We start from the raw sequence: 19,465 nt of genomic DNA, 5'->3' as shown, positions 1-19,465 counted from the left end.
GTTGATGGGGCTATTTCTACCCTTGCTAAACGTACTACTATTCCTACGTCAGATGGTACTTCGTTTAAGGATCCTTTAGATAGGAAAATTGAATCCTTTCTAAGAAAAGCTTATCTGTGTTCAGGTAATCTTCTTAGACCTGCTATATCATTGGCTGATGTGGCTGCAGCTTCAACTTTTTGGTTGGAAACTTTAGCGCAACAAGTAACGGATCATGATTCTCATAATATTATTATTATTCTTCAGCATGCTAATAATTTTATCTGTGATGCCATTTTTGATATTATCAGAGTTGATGTCAGGTTTATGTCTCTAGCTATTTTAGCTAGAAGAGCTTTATGGCTTAAGACTTGGAATGCTGATATGGCTTCTAAATCAACTCTACTTTCCATTTCTTTCCAGGGTAACACATTATTTGGTTCTCAGTTGGATTCTATTATCTCAACTGTTACTGGTGGGAAAGGAACTTTTTTACCACAGGATAAAAAATCTAAGGGTAAAAACAGGGCTAATAATCGTTTTCGTTCCTTTCGTTTCAACAAAGAACAAAAGCCTGATCCTTCATCCTCAGGAGCAGTTTCAGTTTGGAAACCATCTCCAGTCTGGAATAAATCCAAGCCTTCTAGAAAGGCAAAGCCTGCTTCTAAGTCCACATGAAGGTGCGGCCCTCATTCCAGCTCAGCTGGTAGGGGGCAGGTTACGTTTTTTCAAAGAAATTTGGATCAATTCTGTTCACAATCTTTGGATTCAGAACATTGTTTCAGAAGGGTACAGAATTGGTTTCAAGATGAGACCTCCTGCAAAGAGATTTTTTCTTTCCCGTGTCCCAGTAAATCCAGTGAAAGCTCAAGCATTTCTGAATTGTGTTTCAGATCTAGAGTTGGCTGGAGTAATTATGCCAGTTCCAGTTTCGGAACAGGGGATGGGGTTTTATTCAAATCTCTTCATTGTACCAAAGAAGGAGAATTCCTTCAGACCAGTTCTGGATCTAAAAATATTGAATCGTTATGTAAGGATACCAACGTTCAAAATGGTAACTGTAAGGACTATCTTGCCTTTTGTTCAGCAAGGGCATTATATGTCCACAATAGATTTACAGGATGCATATCTGCATATTCCGATTCATCCAGATCATTATCAGTTCCTGAGATTCTCTTTTCTGGACAAGCATTACCAGTTTGTGGCTCTGCCGTTTGGCCTAGCTACAGCTCCAAGAATTTTTACAAAGGTTCTCGGTGCCCTTCTGTCTGTAATCAGAGAACAGGGTATTGTGGTATTTCCTTATTTGGACGATATCTTGGTACTTGCTCAGTCTTTACATTTAGCAGAATCTCATACGAATCGACTTGTGTTGTTTCTTCAAGATCATGGTTGGAGGATCAATTTACCAAAAAGTTCATTGATTCCTCAGACAAGGGTAACCTTTCTGGGTTTCCAGATAGATTCAGTGTCCATGACTCTGTCTTTAACAGACAAGAGACGTCTAAAATTGATTTCAGCTTGTCGAAATCTTCAGTCACAATCATTCCCTTCGGTAGCCTTATGCATGGAAATTCTAGGTCTTATGACTGCTGCATCGGACGCGATCCCCTTTGCTCGTTTTCACATGCGACCTCTTCAGCTCTGTATGCTGAATCAATGGTGCAAGGATTACACAAAGATATCTCAATTAATATCTTTAAAACCGATTGTACGACACTCTCTAACGTGGTGGACAGATCACCATCGTTTAATTCAGGGGGCTTCTTTTGTGCTTCCGACCTGGACTGTAATTTTAACAGATGCAAGTCTCTCAGGTTGGGGAGCAGTGTGGGGATCTCTGATAGCACAAGGAGTTTGGGAATCTCAGGAGGTGAGATTACCGATCAATATTTTGGAACTCTGTGCAATTTTCAGAGCTCTTCAGTTTTGGCCTCTTCTGAAGAGAGAATCGTTCATTTGTTTTCAGACAGACAATGTCACAACTGTGGCATACATCAATCATCAAGGAGGGACTCACAGTCCTCTGGCTATGAAAGAAGTATCTCGAATTCTGGTTTGGGCGGAATCCAGCTCCTGTCTAATCTCTGCGGTTCATATCCCAGGTATAGACAATTGGGAAGCGGATTATCTCAGTCGCCAAACGTTGCATCCGGGCGAATGGTCTCTTCACCCAGAGGTATTTCTTCAGATTGTTCAAATGTGGGAACTTCCAGAAATAGATCTGATGGCGTCTCATCTAAACAAGAAACTTCCCAGGTATCTATCCAGATCCCGGGATCCTCAGGCGGAGGCAGTGGATGCGTTATCACTTCCTTGGAAGTATCATCCTGCCTATATCTTTCCGCCTCTAGTTCTTCTTCCAAGAGTAATCTCCAAGATTCTGAAGGAATGCTCGTTTGTTCTGCTGGTAGCTCCGGCATGGCCTCACAGGTTTTGGTATGCGGATCTTGTCCGGATGGCTTCTTGCCAACCGTGGACTCTTCCGTTAAGACCAGACCTTCTGTTGCAAGGTCCTTTTTTCCATCAGGATCTGAAATCCTTAAATTTAAAGGTATGGAGATTGAACGCTTGATTCTTGGTCAAAGAGGTTTCTCTGACTCTGTGATTAATACTATGTTACAGGCGCGTAAATCTGTATCTAGAGAGATATATTATAGAGTCTGGAAGACCTATATTTCTTGGTGTCTTTCTCATCATTTTTCTTGGCATTCTTTTAGAATACCGAGAATTTTACAGTTTCTTCAGGATGGTTTAGATAAGGGTTTGTCCGCAAGTTCCTTGAAAGGTCAAATCTCTGCTCTTTCTGTTCTTTTTCACAGAAAGATTGCTATTCTTCCTGATATTCATTGTTTTGTACAAGCTTTGGTTCGTATAAAACCTGTCATTAAGTCAATTTCTCCTCCTTGGAGTTTGAATTTGGTTCTGGGGGCTCTTCAAGCTCCTCCGTTTGAACCTATGCATTCATTGGACATTAAATTACTTTCTTGGAAAGTTTTGTTCCTTTTGGCCATCTCTTCTGCCAGAAGAGTCTCTGAATTATCTGCTCTTTCTTGTGAGTCTCCTTTTCTGATTTTTCATCAGGATAAGGCGGTGTTGCGAACTTCTTTTGAATTTTTACCTAAAGTTGTGAATTCCAACAACATTAGTAGAGAAATTGTGGTTCCTTCATTATGTCCTAATCCTAAGAATTCTAAGGAGAAATCGTTGCATTCTTTGGATGTTGTTAGAGCTTTGAAATATTATGTTGAAGCTACTAAGTCTTTCAGAAAGACTTCTAGTTTATTTGTTATCTTTTCCGGTTCTAGAAAAGGCCAGAAAGCTTCTGCCATTTCTTTGGCATCTTGGTTGAAATCTTTAATTCATCTTGCCTATGTTGAGTCGGGTAAAACTCCGCCTCAGAGGATCACAGCTCATTCTACTAGGTCAGTTTCTACTTCCTGGGCGTTTAGGAATGAAGCTTCGATTGATCAGATTTGCAAAGCAGCAACTTGGTCCTCTTTACATACTTTTAGTAAATTCTACCATTTTGATGTATTTTCTTCTTCTGAAGCAGTTTTTGGTAGAAAAGTACTTCAGGCAGCGGTTTCAGTTTGAATCTTCTGCTTATGTTTTTCATTAAACTTTATTTTGGGTGTGGATTATTTTCAGCAGGAATTGGCTGTCTTTATTTTATCCCTCCCTCTCTAGTGACTCTTGTGTGGAAAGATCCACATCTTGGGTAGTCATTATCCCATACGTCACTAGCTCATGGACTCTTGCTAATTACATGAAAGAAAACATAATTTATGTAAGAACTTACCTGATAAATTCATTTCTTTCATATTAGCAAGAGTCCATGAGGCCCGCCCTTTTTTTGTGGTGGTTATGATTTTTGTATAAAGCACAATTATTCCAATTCCTTATTTTATATGCTTTCGCACTTTTTTATCACCCCACTTCTTGGCTATTCGTTAAACTGAATTGTGGGTGTGGTGAGGGGTGTATTTATAGGCATTTTGAGGTTTGGGAAACTTTGCCCCTCCTGGTAGGAATGTATATCCCATACGTCACTAGCTCATGGACTCTTGCTAATATGAAAGAAATTAATTTATCAGGTAAGTTCTTACATAAATTATGTTTTTTTAATTTCTTTCATGTAATTGGCAAGAGTCCATGAGCTAGTGACGTATGGGATATACAATCCTACCAGGAGGGGTAAAGTTTCCCAAACCTCAAAAGCCTATAAATACACCCCTCACCACACCCACAATTCAGTTTTACAAACTTTACCTCCTATGGAGGTGGTGAAGTAAGTTTGTGCTAAGATTTCTACGTTGATATGCACTTCTCAGCATTTTGAAGCCCGATTCCTGTCAGAGTACAGTGAATGTCAGAGGGATGTGAAGGGAGTATCATCTTTTGAATGCAACGGTTTTCCTCACGGGAGATCTATTTCATAGGTTCTCTGTTATCGGTCGTAGAGATTTATCTCCTACCTCCCTTTTCAGATCAACGATATACTCTCATATTCCATTACCTCTACTGATAACCGTTTCAGTACTGGTTTGGCTATCTGCTATATGTGGATGGATGTCTTTTGGTAAGTATGTTTTCATTACTTAAGACACTCTCAGCTATGACTCGTGAGGGTGCAAAATGCCAAACTATATTGCGTCATTTTTGGCGCACAGTTACGTTCGGTGACGCAAATTCATCATTTCTGACGTCTTTATCGACGCCAAGTCCTTTCACAAGGTTGCATCTTCAATGACGCAAGTTTTGTTTGAATTTTGTCCCATTCCTGAAACTGCCATATAAGGATATTGACAATTTTGCTTTATACTGTATGTTGTTTTTTCTCTTACATTTGCAAGATGTCTCAATCTGATCCTGTCTCAGAAATTACTGTTGGAATCCTGCTGACTGATATCAGTTCTGCCAAAGCTAAGTACATTTGTTGTAATCTTGTGGAGATTATATCTCCAGCTGTGGTTTGTAATAAGTTGTCATGATAAACTTTTACATGCAGAGAATGTGTCCATCAGTAATAGTACATTGCCTGTTGCTGTTCTTTAACATCTAATGTACAAGATATACTGTATCTGTGAATTTATAAGAATTTATTGCTGATTCTATTCAGAAGGCTTTGTCTGCCATCCTGCTTTCTAATAAATGTAAAGGTCTTTTAAACTTCTCATAAGGTTGATGAAATTTCAAATGACAGAAAACATACTGAATTATCCTCCTCTGATGAGGATCTATCTGATTCAGAAGATCCTTCTTCAGATATTGACACTGACAAATCTACTTATTTATTTAAATAGAGTACATTCATTCTTTGTTGACGAAGTGTTGATTATATTGGATATTGAGGAGACTAGTCCTCTTGATATTAAAACTAGTAAACGTTTAAATTCTGTTTATAAACCTCCTGTGGTTGTTCCAGAGGTTTTTCCAGTTCCTGGTGTTATTTCTGATATGATTTCTAAGGAATGGAATAGGCCTGGTACTTTTATTCCTTCTTTAAGGTTTAAAAAATTGTATCCTTTGCCAGCAGTTAGAATGGAGTTTTGGGAAAAGATCCCCAAAGTTGATGGGGCTATCTCTACTCTTGCTAAACGAACCACTATTTCTATGGAAGCTAGTACTTCTTTTAAAGATCCTTTAGATAGGAAACTTGAATCTAATCTAAGGAAAGCTTATTTATTTTCAGGTCTTCTTCTTAGGCCCGCAATTTATTTGGCTGATGTTGCAGCTGCTTCAACTTTTTGGTTGGAAGCTTTAGCGCAACAAGTATCGGATCATGATTTGTCTAGCATTGTTAACTTGATTCAACATGCTAATAATTTCATATGTGATGCCATTTTTTTATATCAAAATTGATGTTAAATCTATGTCTTTAGCTATTTTAGCTAGAAGAGCTTTGTGGCTTAAATCTTGGAATGCTGATATGACTTCTAAGTCCAGATTGGTATCTCTTTCTTTCCAAGGTAATAAATTATTTGGTTCACAGTTGGATTCAATAATTTCAACTGTTACTGGGGGAAGGGAGTTGTTTTGCCTCAGGATAAAGATCTAAGGGTAAATCTAAAGCTTCTAACCGTTTTAGTTCTTAAATAAGGAACAGAAACCTAATTCTTCCCCCAAGGAATCTGTTTCCAATTGGAAGCCTTCTTCAAATTGGAATAAATCCAAGCCATTTAAGAGATCAAAGTCAGCCCCCAAGTCCGCATGAAGGTGCGGCCCTTATTTCAGCTCAGCTGGTAGGGGGCAGATTAAGATTTTTCAAAGATGTTTGGATCAATTTGGTCCAAAATCATTGGATTCAGAATATTGTCTCTCAGGGGGTGCAGAATAGGATTCAGAGTAAGACCGCCTATGAGAAGATTTTTTCTCTCACGCATTCCAGCAAACCCAGTAAAGACTCAGGCTTTCCTGAAGTGTGTTTCAGACCTGGAATTATCTGCGGTAATCATGCCAGTTCCGTTTCAGGAACAGGGTCTGGAGTTTTATTTAAATCTATTCATTGTCCTAAAGAAAGAAAATTCATTCAGACCAGTTTTGTTTCTAAAAATTTTGAATCGATATGTAAGAGTACCAACTTTCAAAATGGTGAGTATAAGGACTATTCTGACTTTAGTTCAGCAAGGGCATTATATGCCCACAATAGGCTTACAGGATGCATATCTTCATATTCTGATTCATCTAGATCGCCATCAGTTCCTGAGATTCTCTTTTCTAGACCAGCATTAACAATTTGTTGGCCTAGCGACAGCTCTAAGAATCTTTTCAAAGGTTCTCGGTGTCCTACTCTCTGTTATCAGAGAGCGGGGTGTCGCGGTGTTTCCTTATTTGGACGATATCTTGGTACTTGCTCAGTCTTTACGTTTTGCAGAATCTCACACGAATCAACTACTGTTGTTTCTTTGAAGACATGGTTGGAGAATCAATTTACCAAAAGTTATTTGATTCCTCAGACAAAGGTAACCTTTTTAGGTTTCCATATAGATTCAGTGTCCATGACTCTGTCTCTAACAGACAAGAGACGTTTTAAATTGGTTGCAGCCTGTCGGAACCTTCATTCTCAGTCATTCCCTTCAGTAGCTATGTACATGGAAGTTTTAGGTCTCATGACTGTAGCATCGGACGCGATCCCCTTTGCTCATTTTCACATGAGACTCCTTCAGCTTTGTATGCTGAACCAATGGTGCAGGGATTATACAAGGATATCACAATTAATATCCTTAAATCCCAATGTTCGACTTTCTCTGACTTGATGGTTAGATCACCATCGTATAGTTCAAGGGGCCTTTTTTGTTCGTTCAACCTGGACTGTGATCACAACAAATGCTTGTCTTTCAGGTTGGGGAGCTGTTTGGGGATCTCTGACAGCACAAGGAGTTTGGAAATCTCAAGAGGCGAGATTACCAATCAATGTTTTGGAACTCCGTGCGATTTTCAGGGTTTTCCAGATTTGGCCTCTGTTGAAGAGAGAACCATTCATTTTGTTTTCAGACAGACAATATCACAACTGTGGCATATGTCAATCATCAGGGTGGGACTTGGTCCCCAAGCTATGAAAGAAGTATCTCGAATACTTGCTTGGGAGGAATCCAGCTCCTGTCTAATTTCTGCGGTTCATATCCCATGTATAGACAATTGGGAAGCGGATTATCTCAGTCGTCAGACTTTACATCCAGGGGAGTGGTCGCTCCATCCAGATATGTTTTCTCAGATTGTTCAGATGTGGGGTCTTCCAGAGATAGATCTGATGGCTTCCCATCTAAACAAGAAACTACCCAGGTACCTGTCCAGGTCCTGGGATCCTCAGGTGGAAGCACTGGATGCGTTGACACTTCCTTGGTGTTATCAACCGGCTTATAGATTCCTGCCTCTAGTTCTTCTTCCAAGAGTGATCTCCAAAACCATCATGGAGCAATCGTTTATGTTGCTGGTTGCTCCAGCATGGTCTCACAAGTTTTGGTATGCGGATCTTGTTCGGGTGTCCAGTTTCCAACCTTGGCCACTTCCATTAAGGCCGGACCTTCTGTCTCAAGATTTATATTTCATGGTGTTCTTCTCAAAAATTCTCTTTGCATTCGTTCAGAATTCCTAGAATTTTACAGTTTCTTCAGGATGGTTTGGATAAGGGTTTGTCTGCAAGTTCCTTGAAGGGACAAATCTCTGCTCTTTCTTTTTTATTTCACAGAAAGATTGCTAAACTTCCTGATAATTCACTGTTTTGTGCAGGCTTTGGTTCGTATCAAGCCTGTCATTAAATTAATCTCTCCTCCTTGGAGTCTTAATTTGGTTTTGAAGGCTTTACAGGCTCCTCCTTTTGATTCTATGCATTCTTTGGACATTAAACTACTTTCTTGGAAAGTGTTGTTCCTTTTGGTCATCTCTTCTGCTAGAAGAGTTTCTGAATTATCTGCTTTTTCTTGTGAATCTCCTTTTCTGATTTTTCATCAGGATTATGCGGTTTTGCGGACTTCATTTAAATTCTTACCTAAGGTTGTGAATTGTAACAACATTAATAGAGAAATTGTTGTTCCTTCCTTGTGTCCTAATCCCAATAATTCTTTGGAGAGATCCTTACATTCTTTGGATGTGGTAAGAGCTTTGAAATATTATGTTGAAGCTACTAAAGATTTCAGGAAGACTTCTAGTCTATTTGTTATATTTTCTGGTTCTAGGAAAGGTCAGAAGGCTTTCGTGGTTAAAGCTTTTGATTCTTCAAACTTATTTGGAGTCGGGTCAAGCCCCGCCTCAGAGAATTACAGCTCATTCTACTAGATCAGTTTCAACTTCATGGGCTTTTAAGAATGAAGCTTCAGTTGATCAGATTTGCAAAGCAGCAATTTGGTCTTCTTTTGAGGTTTGGGAAACTTTGCCCCTCCTGGTAGTATTGTATATCCCATACGTCACTAGCTCATGGACTCTTGCCAATATGAAAGAAATAAATTTATCAGGTAAGTTCTTACATATATTATGTTTTTTCTATGGCTCTTTTGGAAATTCTGTGACGACTTCATCTATTTATCATCTGTGTTTTAGAAAAAGTTGATTTAGGGTAGGAAGACAGTATTGTATTGGTGGAGAAAAAAAATCAATTTTTAGGCCTAAAATGTTTTAGGGTCTAAAGGACCCAGGTATCTGAGTTAATGGTTTGCCAATCTGAAATAAAATGGGAGATTCTTCAACCTATAACATAATGGAGGAAGAGAAGAACTTACCTAGGAAGAACCTAGATCTGCAGTGCTGTCCCCTTTGCCTCAATGGTCTGCTTTTGGAGGGAAAGAAGTTATAGGCGGAAGGGAGAGTTCTGGATGTAAGTGTTCTGGAATGAATATTGAGAGTGGAGATACAACTGGGACCTCTGATTTAAAGTTTTTGTGGCCAGGAAAGCAGCCCTTGCATTTCCCAGCCCAGTCAAAAAAAGGTATGAGAGTTATCAGAGGGTAACATTACATTGATTTTTGCCTTGCTCAAAGGGACAGTCTAAACAAAATGAAACTTTCAGGATTCAGATAGGGCATGCAATTTTAAACAACTTTCCAATTTACTTTTATCATCAAATTGACTTTGTTCTCTTGTTATTCTTTGTTGAAAGCTAAACCTAGAAAGGCTCATATGCTAATTTCTAAGCCCTTGAAGGCCTCTTCTTATCTCAGTGCATTTTGACAGCTTTTCACAGCTAGACATTGCTAGTTTGTGTGTGCCATATAGATAACATTGTGCTCCCTCCCGTGGAGTTATTTATGAGTTAGCACTAATTGGCTAAATTGCAAGTCTGACAAAAGAACTGAAGTAAGGGGACAGTCTGCAGAGGCTTAGATACAAAGTAATCACAGAGGTAAAAAGTGTATTAATATAACAATGTTTGTTATGCAAAACTCGGGAATGGGTATTAAAGGGATTATCTACCCTTTTAAACATAAAAAATTCTGGAGTAGACTGTCCCTTTAAGGAACAGAAGGTATTAGAGTAAAATGTAGTTTTTTTATAAAATGATCACTAAAAAGTTGACCATTTAGCTTAGGGTCCTGATTCATTAGTATCTTGATCAGAGAATTTTGCATCTATTTTTATTAGGATTCTCCGTCATTCAGAAGCAATAGCAGTATTGGTGTTCCCAAGGAAACAGATTATGTGTTGAGCCCCCAGAGGCAGAACTTTACTTTCTGCGATGAGATTTTTTTTAGTGAAAGTTTTTCTGCAGGTCGTTTTTAAATAAAATTCAATTTTAAATTAGACGGTTACACTAAGGCACCAGTTCAATTGCAATGTGTTGGTTAACTGTAGAATGAAGCAATTTTTTATGTTTTATAATATAGTGCAGTAGTTGAAAATTGCATTGCAAATTAGCTGCATACAAAAAAAAGAAATTTTAAAATGTCTCTTTAATAAATCTGTTTCCTTTTCTCTTGGTCTAACATAGAAATGTAGTAATAAAAAGATACAGTGCTCTTACATTCAGAATAAATAGCTTTGCAGACTGGGAAAGGCTAAAGGAGCGGGTTTGAAAAAATCTCTGAGAGCCAGTCAACAAGCAATGCGCTGCTGCTTTGTAGCGCTACTGCATATTTGACTGCTCACTTCATACAGCACTTTGCCCTGGATGCACTGTGTTAAAGGGATATGATAACCAAATGTTGAAACACTTGAAAGTGATGCAGCATAGCTGTAAAAAGCCGACTAGAAAATATCGCCTGAACATCTCTATGTAAAAAAGAAAGATATTTTACCTCAAAAGTTCATCAGTAGCCACATCCCATTGTAAAGGACTTCTAAGCAGCAAATCAGTATGTCTGTCCCCGGACAGCTAAGGGAGGGAGCTTACGTGCACACTCATCTTATTTCCCTATTCAGTTTAAGGAAGTTTACTATGACATCTCATGAGAGTTAAGTCAAATCTCATGAGATCACAGTAAAAGAGTTCATGACCGCAGCACTGCTGATGCTGATAGGCTGCTGTTAATTTCTTCATATTTTTTTATTTTTTTTACCTGCAGCTGAGCAACAGCTGAGTATAACTTTTTACACAGAACTTACTCTGCTGAGCTGAGGAAATTGTGAGGTAAAATATCATCTTCTTTTTTTACATAGAGATGCTCAGGTGATATTTTCCTGTCAGCTTTTTACAGTTATACTGCATCAGTTTCAAGTGATTTAGCATATGAGTATTATGTCCCTTTAAGGAAAATTTACCCAGTGTAGCCAGAGCACAGCTCTGTTTGAAGAGAACTGTCTAATGGGGAGCAGCACTGCAAAGTTCAAGCACTAACAGTCCCTGCATGTGTCCTGTTCTTTCTGCAGACATGCTGCATTTTCTGTGATGCCATCTCACATCACTGTATGTTCTGCCTTGGGGGTTGAGCCCATTCTCAAATAACATATATGTCAACTAAAGAGTCATTATATGGCTTCCTCCGTGATTTCAAAAATGTTTGTAGCCGGACCAATGGTGTCCAAAGGGTTATCCTAATAGCTTTTGTCAATACCTCTTCTAAGGTTAAAACCTTGTGTATCTAAGATTAAAAAAAAAATAATTGGTCAGTCTTAAGTGTAATTTCAGTTTTATTTATAAGCGTGGGTCTAGTGCATTCTGTACGTAATTTATTAATTTCGTCCTTACTGAAGCATTTCCTGTCTCAATCTTATCAAAATGATCAAGTTTATGTATAGAGGATTTTGTTTAGAAGATAGTTCAGAATCCTCTAACAGCCTGAATCTTTCAAATACCACCTTGGTCGTCCTCGGTTCTGGTCCTCGGATGCCAGATTTTTTATTTTATTTTCTTTCATGTAAATGGCAAGAGTCAATGAGCTAGTGACGTATGGGATATACATTCCTAACAGGAGGGGGCAAAGCTTCTCAAACCTCAAAAATGCCTATAAATACACCTCCCACCTCACTCATACCTCAGGTTTATAAACTTTGCCTTCGTTGGAGGATGGTGTAGCAAGTCGTGCTTGATTTTTTTCTGTGAAAGGTGCTTCTAAGCATTTTGAAGCCCAATTCCTCTCAAAGTACAGTGTTTGTGTACAGTTTCTTCAGGAAGTTTTGAATAAGGGTGTGTCTGCAAATACTTTGAAAGGACACATTTCTGCTCTGTTTTATTTCATAGAAAGATTGGTAAACTTTCGGACATTCACTGTTTTGTTCAGGCTTTGATTCGTATCAAACGTGTTATTAATTCCATTTCTCCTCCTTGGCGTCTCAATTTGGTTTTGAAGACTTTACAGGCTCCTCCTTTTGAGCCTATGCATTCTCTGGACATTAAATTGCTTTCTTGGAAAGTGTTGTTTCTTTTGGCTATTCTGCTAGAAGAGTTTCTGAATTGTCTGCTCTCTCTTGTGAGTCTCCTTATCTGATTTGTTTTATCAAGATAAAGCTGTTTTGCAGACTTCATTTAAAATTATGCCTAAAGTTGTGAATTCTAACATCAATAGGGAAATTGTTTCTCCTTCTTTGTTTCCTAATCCTAAGAATACTCTTGAAAGGTCTTTACATTCTTTGGATATGGTAAGAGCTTTGAAATCTTTAGTAGCCTCAACATAATATTTCAGAGAGACTTCTAGTCTATTTGTTATTTTTTTTTCTGGCTCCAGGAAAGGTCAGAAAGCTTCTGCTATTTCTCTGGCTTCTTGGTTGAGACTTTTGATTCACTAAGCTTATTTGGAGGCGGGTCAGTCTCTGCCTCAGAGAATTGCAGCTCATTCTACTAGATCAGTTGCCACTTCTTGGGCTCTTAAGAATGAAGCTTCAGTTAATCAAATTTGCAAAGCAGCAACGTGGTCTTCTTTGCATACTTTTACTAAATTGTACCATTTTGATGTGTTTGCTTCTTCGGAAGCAGCCTTTGGTAGAAAGGTTCTTTAGGCAGTTGTCCGTTTGATTCTAATGCCTTTGTTTTGAGTTTTTATTTTTTTTTATTTTTAAGAAAACTTAATTATTTTTTGGATTTAATTTCTCAGCGGAAATAGCTGTTTTTATTTTATCCCTCCCTCTCTAGTGACTCGTGGACTTCCACATCTTGGGTATTATATCCCATACGTCACTAGCTAATGGACTCTTGCCACTTACATGAAAGAAAACATAATTTATGTAAGAACTTACCTGATAAATTCATTTCTTTCATAGTGGCAAGAGTCCATGAGACCCACCCTTTTTTTTGGTTATGATTTTTTTTGTATAAAGCACACGTTAAACTGAGGTATTAATGAGGTGGGATGTGTCTTTATAGGCATTTGAAGGTTTGGGAAACTTTTCCCCCTCCTGGTAGGAATGTATATCCCATAAGTCACTAGCTCATGGACTCTTGCCACTATGAAAGATATGAATTTATCAGGTAAGTTCTTACATAAATCATGTTTTTTTTTCCTGATGAAAAAGGATTAACAGTGCTTGATAACAGGCTTGAAGAATTTTGTCGACACATAGCATATTAGTCATAGAAAAGTAAATCCACTGTTTCACAGTCGCCTCTAAAAAAGGCTGGTTCTTTGTGCCTTCAGTTTGTGACATAGAAAGTAGTGGGGGGGGGAATCCAATTTAAAATATTTTTTTATATAATTTTTTTTTTTTTTAAGATGTGGGGTAAGTAAGAAGAAGGGTTAAAAAAAATTAGATTTGTGTAATGTTAAAGGGTTAACATAAATTGTTACAGGTTAAAAGAGGGAGAGAGGAGAGGAGCATGGTAATAAATATAGGCCAAAAATATATGTGAGAAGTAGAAAGGACACTAAGGGAGCGGAGCGGTGAAAAGCTAAATCGATAAACAAAGGGGCAGGATTGGCACACGATAAAGTCAGCATAGCTGAGGGAGAAGAAGAGGGCAATCAGCAGGGCGGGAAAAATGCAGAACAAAGGAAAAAGAGATCTGACTGAAGAGGAGAGTATTAGACAGTACACGCTAGAAGCGCAAAGCAGGAGAAAGCGCAGCTGTGCCAGAAAGGTAAGGAAGCTAAAAACGAAAACTGGATGGAAAAAGCTAAATTGGTTAAGAAAACACAAAAGGAGAAAGTAATAAAATATACAGAGGAAAAAACTAAGGGAAGGAAAAGGAAACAAAAGACAGCATAATATATATATATTTATTTATTTTGTGTTTTGAAAATATCAAAAACCAGGCACCATAATAACAGCTACTTAAAGGGCCATGATACCCAAATGCTGAAACACTTGAAAGTGATGCAGCATAGCTGTAAAAAGCTAACTAGGAAATATCACCTGAACATCTCTATGTAAAAAAGATATTTTACCTCAAAATGTCCTAAGTATTCACATTCAAATGTAAAGGACTTTAAGCAGCAAATCAGCATGTCTGTCCCGGGACCCGCAAGGGAGCGAGCTTCATGGACACTCATTTTATTTCCGTATTCAGTTTAAGGAAATTTACTATAGCCGTGTTCGGCAAGCGATCCCAGCAAACTCAAGCTCGCTTGGAACGTTTTGTGAAGACTTTAAAGCGAGGCGATGGTCATTCGCTCTGTGCTCTGATGACGCAAGTCCCAGTGTGTGTGTGTATGTATGTGTGTATATATATATATATATATATATATATATATATACACACACACACGCACACACACATGTTGCTCGTGGAGGCTGCCATGTTTTCAATAATGTAAAAATTTAAAAAATCATGTTGATTTGTGAAAGTATTATTAAATTTACAACACATATTTATATATATATATGTATATATATGTGTGTTCTAAATGTAATAATACTTTCACAAGTAAGGGAGCTTGTAATAAACGTTTGCATGTGCAAAAGGGATCTACTGCATGATAATGCAATATTTCTAATACTTAAAAGGTATTAGAAATATTGCATGCAAATAGAAGCGTCGCACATATGAATTATATCTGAGTACTCCATTATTGTGCAGCAGATCTCTTTGCGCATGAAAATGTTTTTTTTTCTAAGCTCCCTTACTTGTGACGTCTCCTAACGCCACGTCATCGCTGGAGCAGATGTGCCCAGCGCTGGCTCTGAGCACTTGCCGAACGCGGCCTATGAAATCTCATGAGCGTTAAGTGAAATGTCATGAGATCACAGTAAAAGAGTTCATGACCTCAGCACTGTTGATGCTGATTGGCTGCAGTTAATTTCTTCATTTTTTTTTTAAACTTTTTACACAGCACTTACTCTGCTGAGCTGAGGAAATTGTGAGGTAAAATATTGTTTTTTTATATAGAGATGTGAAGGTGATATTTTCCTGTCAGCTTTTTTACAGTTATTCTGCATCAGTTTCAAGTGATTTAGCATATGAGTATTATGTCCCTTTAACTACAGTTCAGCAGCAAAAGAAAGAAGGAATCGCTTGTATTTAACCTTTATAGCCCAGAGGGGTTCTCTTATTGGTCAGTAACATCTGGTGGCATTCCCCTACTCTCTTCATTGGTTATTGTCTTTTACTCTGTTGTTAAGCAAATGTTAAACTTCTTTGTATTAACTTTATTGTTCCTTCTGTTTGTTCTTGCTGTTAATAGCTGCAGTTTGAGGAGTAAAGAAAGTAAAGCCAAGTATGAGTGCTGACTACGTTTTGGTTTACAGTATTGTGTTCTTGTACTCACAAATGGTTTGTTTCTATTCTTTAACTTCCAGGTTTCTTAGTGCGACAGACAGTAATCAATATTTGCAGAAGGAAAAGACTTGAAAGTGACTCCAACACTCCACATGTTCGGCGGAAGCAGAAAATTACAGATATAGTCAATAAATACAGGAACAGACAATTGGAGCCCGAGTTTTACACTTCTCTGTTTCATGATGTTGGACTGAAAAGCTGCTCCCCTTAAACCAAAGCCCCCTTTTGGGGGTACTTGATTTAGGACTATTCTTAAGGGACGTCTCCAGCAAAGCCTGGAAACCAAAAATAAGAGCCAGTGCACTGAATAGCTGATCCTTCTAACCACTTTGCTGTTACAAATTCATAAGGTGGCCTTGGATTAACGGAATGCTTGTGCGAGTATAGATTGATACAAACCACCCACATAGATTCTTCTTATATGCTGCATGTGGATCTTCAGCACAGATCACCTGTTCAAGTACTGGAGGATATGGTCTCTCCTGGCTCTAATTTATAAGAAGGGGTGTTCCTTCTGGATGTGAACCCTCCTCACATGCCAAGGCATGCCTCAAATTCATGATCTCTAGCCATATTGGATTTTTGAAGAGCTGGACTGGGTGGTAGTGCCATTGACCAATATACAAATGTTCCTGTTTTGTGAGATGGTATACTTGCTCTTCTTAAAACCTTAATTCCCTTCTCCTGTTGATTAGTGGGTTCCTAAAGAGGAGCTTTTTTGGAGCTTCAAGGACAAACCTCTCAATCTGTATGCAATCTTTATTTTTAATACATAGCTGCACAAACATTTAGTTTCTTGTCAATTTTGTTTGCCACACAATGCATACAAACCTTCTGTTTTGTGTATGCATACATCTGTTTTGTATTTTTAATCAATTAAAATCTATTCAACTTTTTAGCATTCTGAATAATCAGTGAAAAGATAGCCTTTCTTTATTTTATATAAACTGAGACAAGCATTTGTGGTGCAAAACTTTCAGACTCTTTTTAAAAGCACTGATTACTTTCTTGCATTGCTCTTTGTTTTAATATATTATCAATATTATCACCACTGTTTATTTCTCCCTTCTATCTCCACTATTAAATAGGCAGTGCCTAATGCATGACATTATATTAAAGTCCACTTTAAATTTCATATGCTAGAAGTTACAGCAGCTACATTTGTATTTTATTTATTTTTTTTAAGTTTATTGAAGTGTTGCAATTGAAGGGATATTCCTCACAAATGTCTATATAATCAGACATATTTTTCCTCACAAATGTCTATATATTCAGACATATTTTTCCTCACAAATGTCTATATAATCGGACATATTTTTTGTTTTTAATGCTCATGTATGGAGGGATTGTAGACTACCTACACTGAAAAGATTTGTTTTTATTATTAATTTTGCAGGGCAAATTAAAAATATTGCATAATAATTAAAATGTTGATTCATTGGACATAATGGCTGCAGGTTAGCCTAGCTCAGGTAGCTAGTTGAGAGCTGAATATCAGGAGATATTGTAAATTTTTCTTTATTAATTTAGATTTTATTTTTCATTTTAATGTCACCCCAAAAAAATATTAATAGTTGTGGGTTTTTTGTTTGTTTTTAAAGGTTATTAACAGAAATATCATAGTTATCATTCTAGGCCAAACTGTTAGTGTTCTGAAAGTTATGATTGCTTAAATTGTTGTTCACCCCTTGAGCGGAGGACTTTTTTTCTTCTTTTTTTTTCTTCTTTTTTTTTTTAAGCATTCAGACTTTTGAATAGCTGTAAATTAGCAGTATAACCATTAAACATATTTTGCATTAAAATCTTTTTTTTTTTTCTTAGATGCACATTTACAAATGCACACTAGCTCACAAGTTTTTCTTGAAGCATAGGCAGTACTTTTAACACCCACAAAGAAATACAGTGTCAATACTGGTAGCTTAATTGATAAAATGCATAATAAATATTATCATGGGGGGCAGTGTTTCTATATAAAATTTTGAGTTTTTACTGCATAAATGTAATACTGTATTATCCATATTTGGGTGTGAGGAAAGACTGTTTTGTCAGGCTTGTATTCCACTATGGATCTTTTAATGTGCGTAAACATTATAAGTTTGTTTTGTACTTCAACAAGGCTATTAATTGTTTGATTTTTTTTTTATTATTATTACACCAAAAATATGTCTTCTGAGATTATATTGATTTTTCATTTATTACACTTATTGTTAGTAATCATTGTCTAAATATCTTGTTTCACTACACACTAAACATCACAGCATTGTGAAGACATTGGCATTTTGTGGCAAGGATTTCTCATCTAGTGTTTAATTGGCTGTACTATTTTTGTTTTCCCCATAGAATACATATCAGATTTTTTTATCTTTGAGGGCAGGTCCCTCTATAGTAATGAATAGTTGATTTAAGACCACTTGTTTGGGGGGGGTTAACTTCAATCAAGACTTATTTCCAAAATAAATGTTTGTTGTCTAAAATTATTTTATTTCCTTTGCTGAATTTCTTGCTAAAGCTTCATCCTACTAAAGCAGGGCATAACAATTGAATGTCCTGTATTCTGTTTCCCGCACAGTAATTTTAAACATTTTGTAAATTCGTTCCAGATATTTCATATTTTAAAAGAATGCATTATCCTAAAACGATTTCCAGTTTTCCTTATACCATAATTTGCTACTGCTGAACTGTAGCTTTTGTTCTCAAAAGACAGTTGGTGTGTTTTCAAGTCATGTACATTCTATGAATTTCTGTGTGCTGCTGAGACACATTTTTTATTTTTCTTATTGTATTTTTCTGTAAATAGGATGTTGGCTCAGAGTTTTTAAGGCACTGTAAATAAAAGAAGATGTGGCTTTGTGTCCCAGGTTTGCTGTCTCTCTCCTGTTAAAGCCACAAAATAGGCATAGTTCTATTCATGCCAGTATCCTTTATTCCAAAAAGGAACACATCAAATATTGAATGTATCACATTTAGTCAAATAAATTTTAAATGAAATTCTTATTTAATGTCTTGTGATGGTTTCTGTTCATACTTGCTTTTTTGTTTACCATTTTTCTTTAGTAAATTACCTACCCTTCTGCCCAGAATGAGATGTTTGAAACTGCTGATCTTGAATGGAGAGTATATACTAAGAAGCCAATGGAAAAATAAGTTTGAAAAGCTGAATAACTAGTGGTAATGTCCTGTCAGCCTTGTATTAACCATTGCATTCTTGGATTTTTATAGGAACAAGTGAGATAGTAGGTGATGGATTTGGATTCAAACGTTTGTGATCTGTGAAATTGATATATGCGGTATAAGTATTCAAAAACAATAGGTAATGTATATTGTGGTGTGTGAGAAAAAGAAATTAACTGGTGAAAATTGCTGCCTGCCTCAGTCTCTCTCCTTAGCCAACTTCAAACTTGTTTCTTACGATGTCCCTGAGGAGCATCTTCCTCCAGTGGGTCTGCATATAAGAAGAGTCCACAAATGCATATGCTGAATCCTCTGGGTTGCCCAGCTAACTTACTCCGGACACACAGCAGCCAGTTTTCAACAAACTTGCTTATTTATTTAAAATGGAATGATACAGCCGTACTGCCCAGTCACAGAGGCTGAGGCGCCCATTGTGAAACTAGTGTAATGTCATCTTGTTGTTTTTAATTTTCTTTCCTAAGATATGGTGAGTCCAGGGTTTCCTGAATTACTGTTGGGAATATCACTCCTGGCCAACAGGTGGAGACAAAGAGCACCACAGCAAAGCTGTTAAGTATCACTCCCCTCACCATAAACCCCAGTCATTATCTTTGCCTTTGGTGAAAGGAGGAGGTGAATTTTGGTGTCTAAAGAAAATTTTATTATTTTGAAAGCCATAGTATGTTTGCTCTGCTCTTTCCTCTCAATATTGGGTTTAGCTATAGTCCACGTTAG

General features: G+C 37.3%; 1 protein-coding gene across 7 annotated transcripts in view; it reads left to right on the top strand.

The window, feature by feature from the left end:
• RALGAPB (Ral GTPase activating protein non-catalytic subunit beta) overlaps positions 1-18,553 on the top strand; it is an 843,236-nt gene extending 824,683 nt beyond the window's left edge. For all 7 annotated transcript variants that reach the window (XM_053712501.1, XM_053712446.1, XM_053712384.1 and 4 more), the window contains one exon: positions 15,580-18,553. In XM_053712501.1, the coding sequence (XP_053568476.1) occupies positions 15,580-15,770 (191 nt within the window). In that variant the 3' untranslated portion in view covers positions 15,771-18,553. The remainder of the gene's footprint in view (positions 1-15,579) is intronic.
• The last annotated feature ends 912 nt before the right edge of the window (positions 18,554-19,465 follow it).

This window comes from Bombina bombina, chromosome 1 (assembly GCF_027579735.1).
Source record: "Bombina bombina isolate aBomBom1 chromosome 1, aBomBom1.pri, whole genome shotgun sequence".
Taxonomy (NCBI): Eukaryota; Metazoa; Chordata; class Amphibia; order Anura; family Bombinatoridae; genus Bombina; species Bombina bombina.
This window is presented reverse-complemented; position numbering and strand designations above follow the sequence as displayed.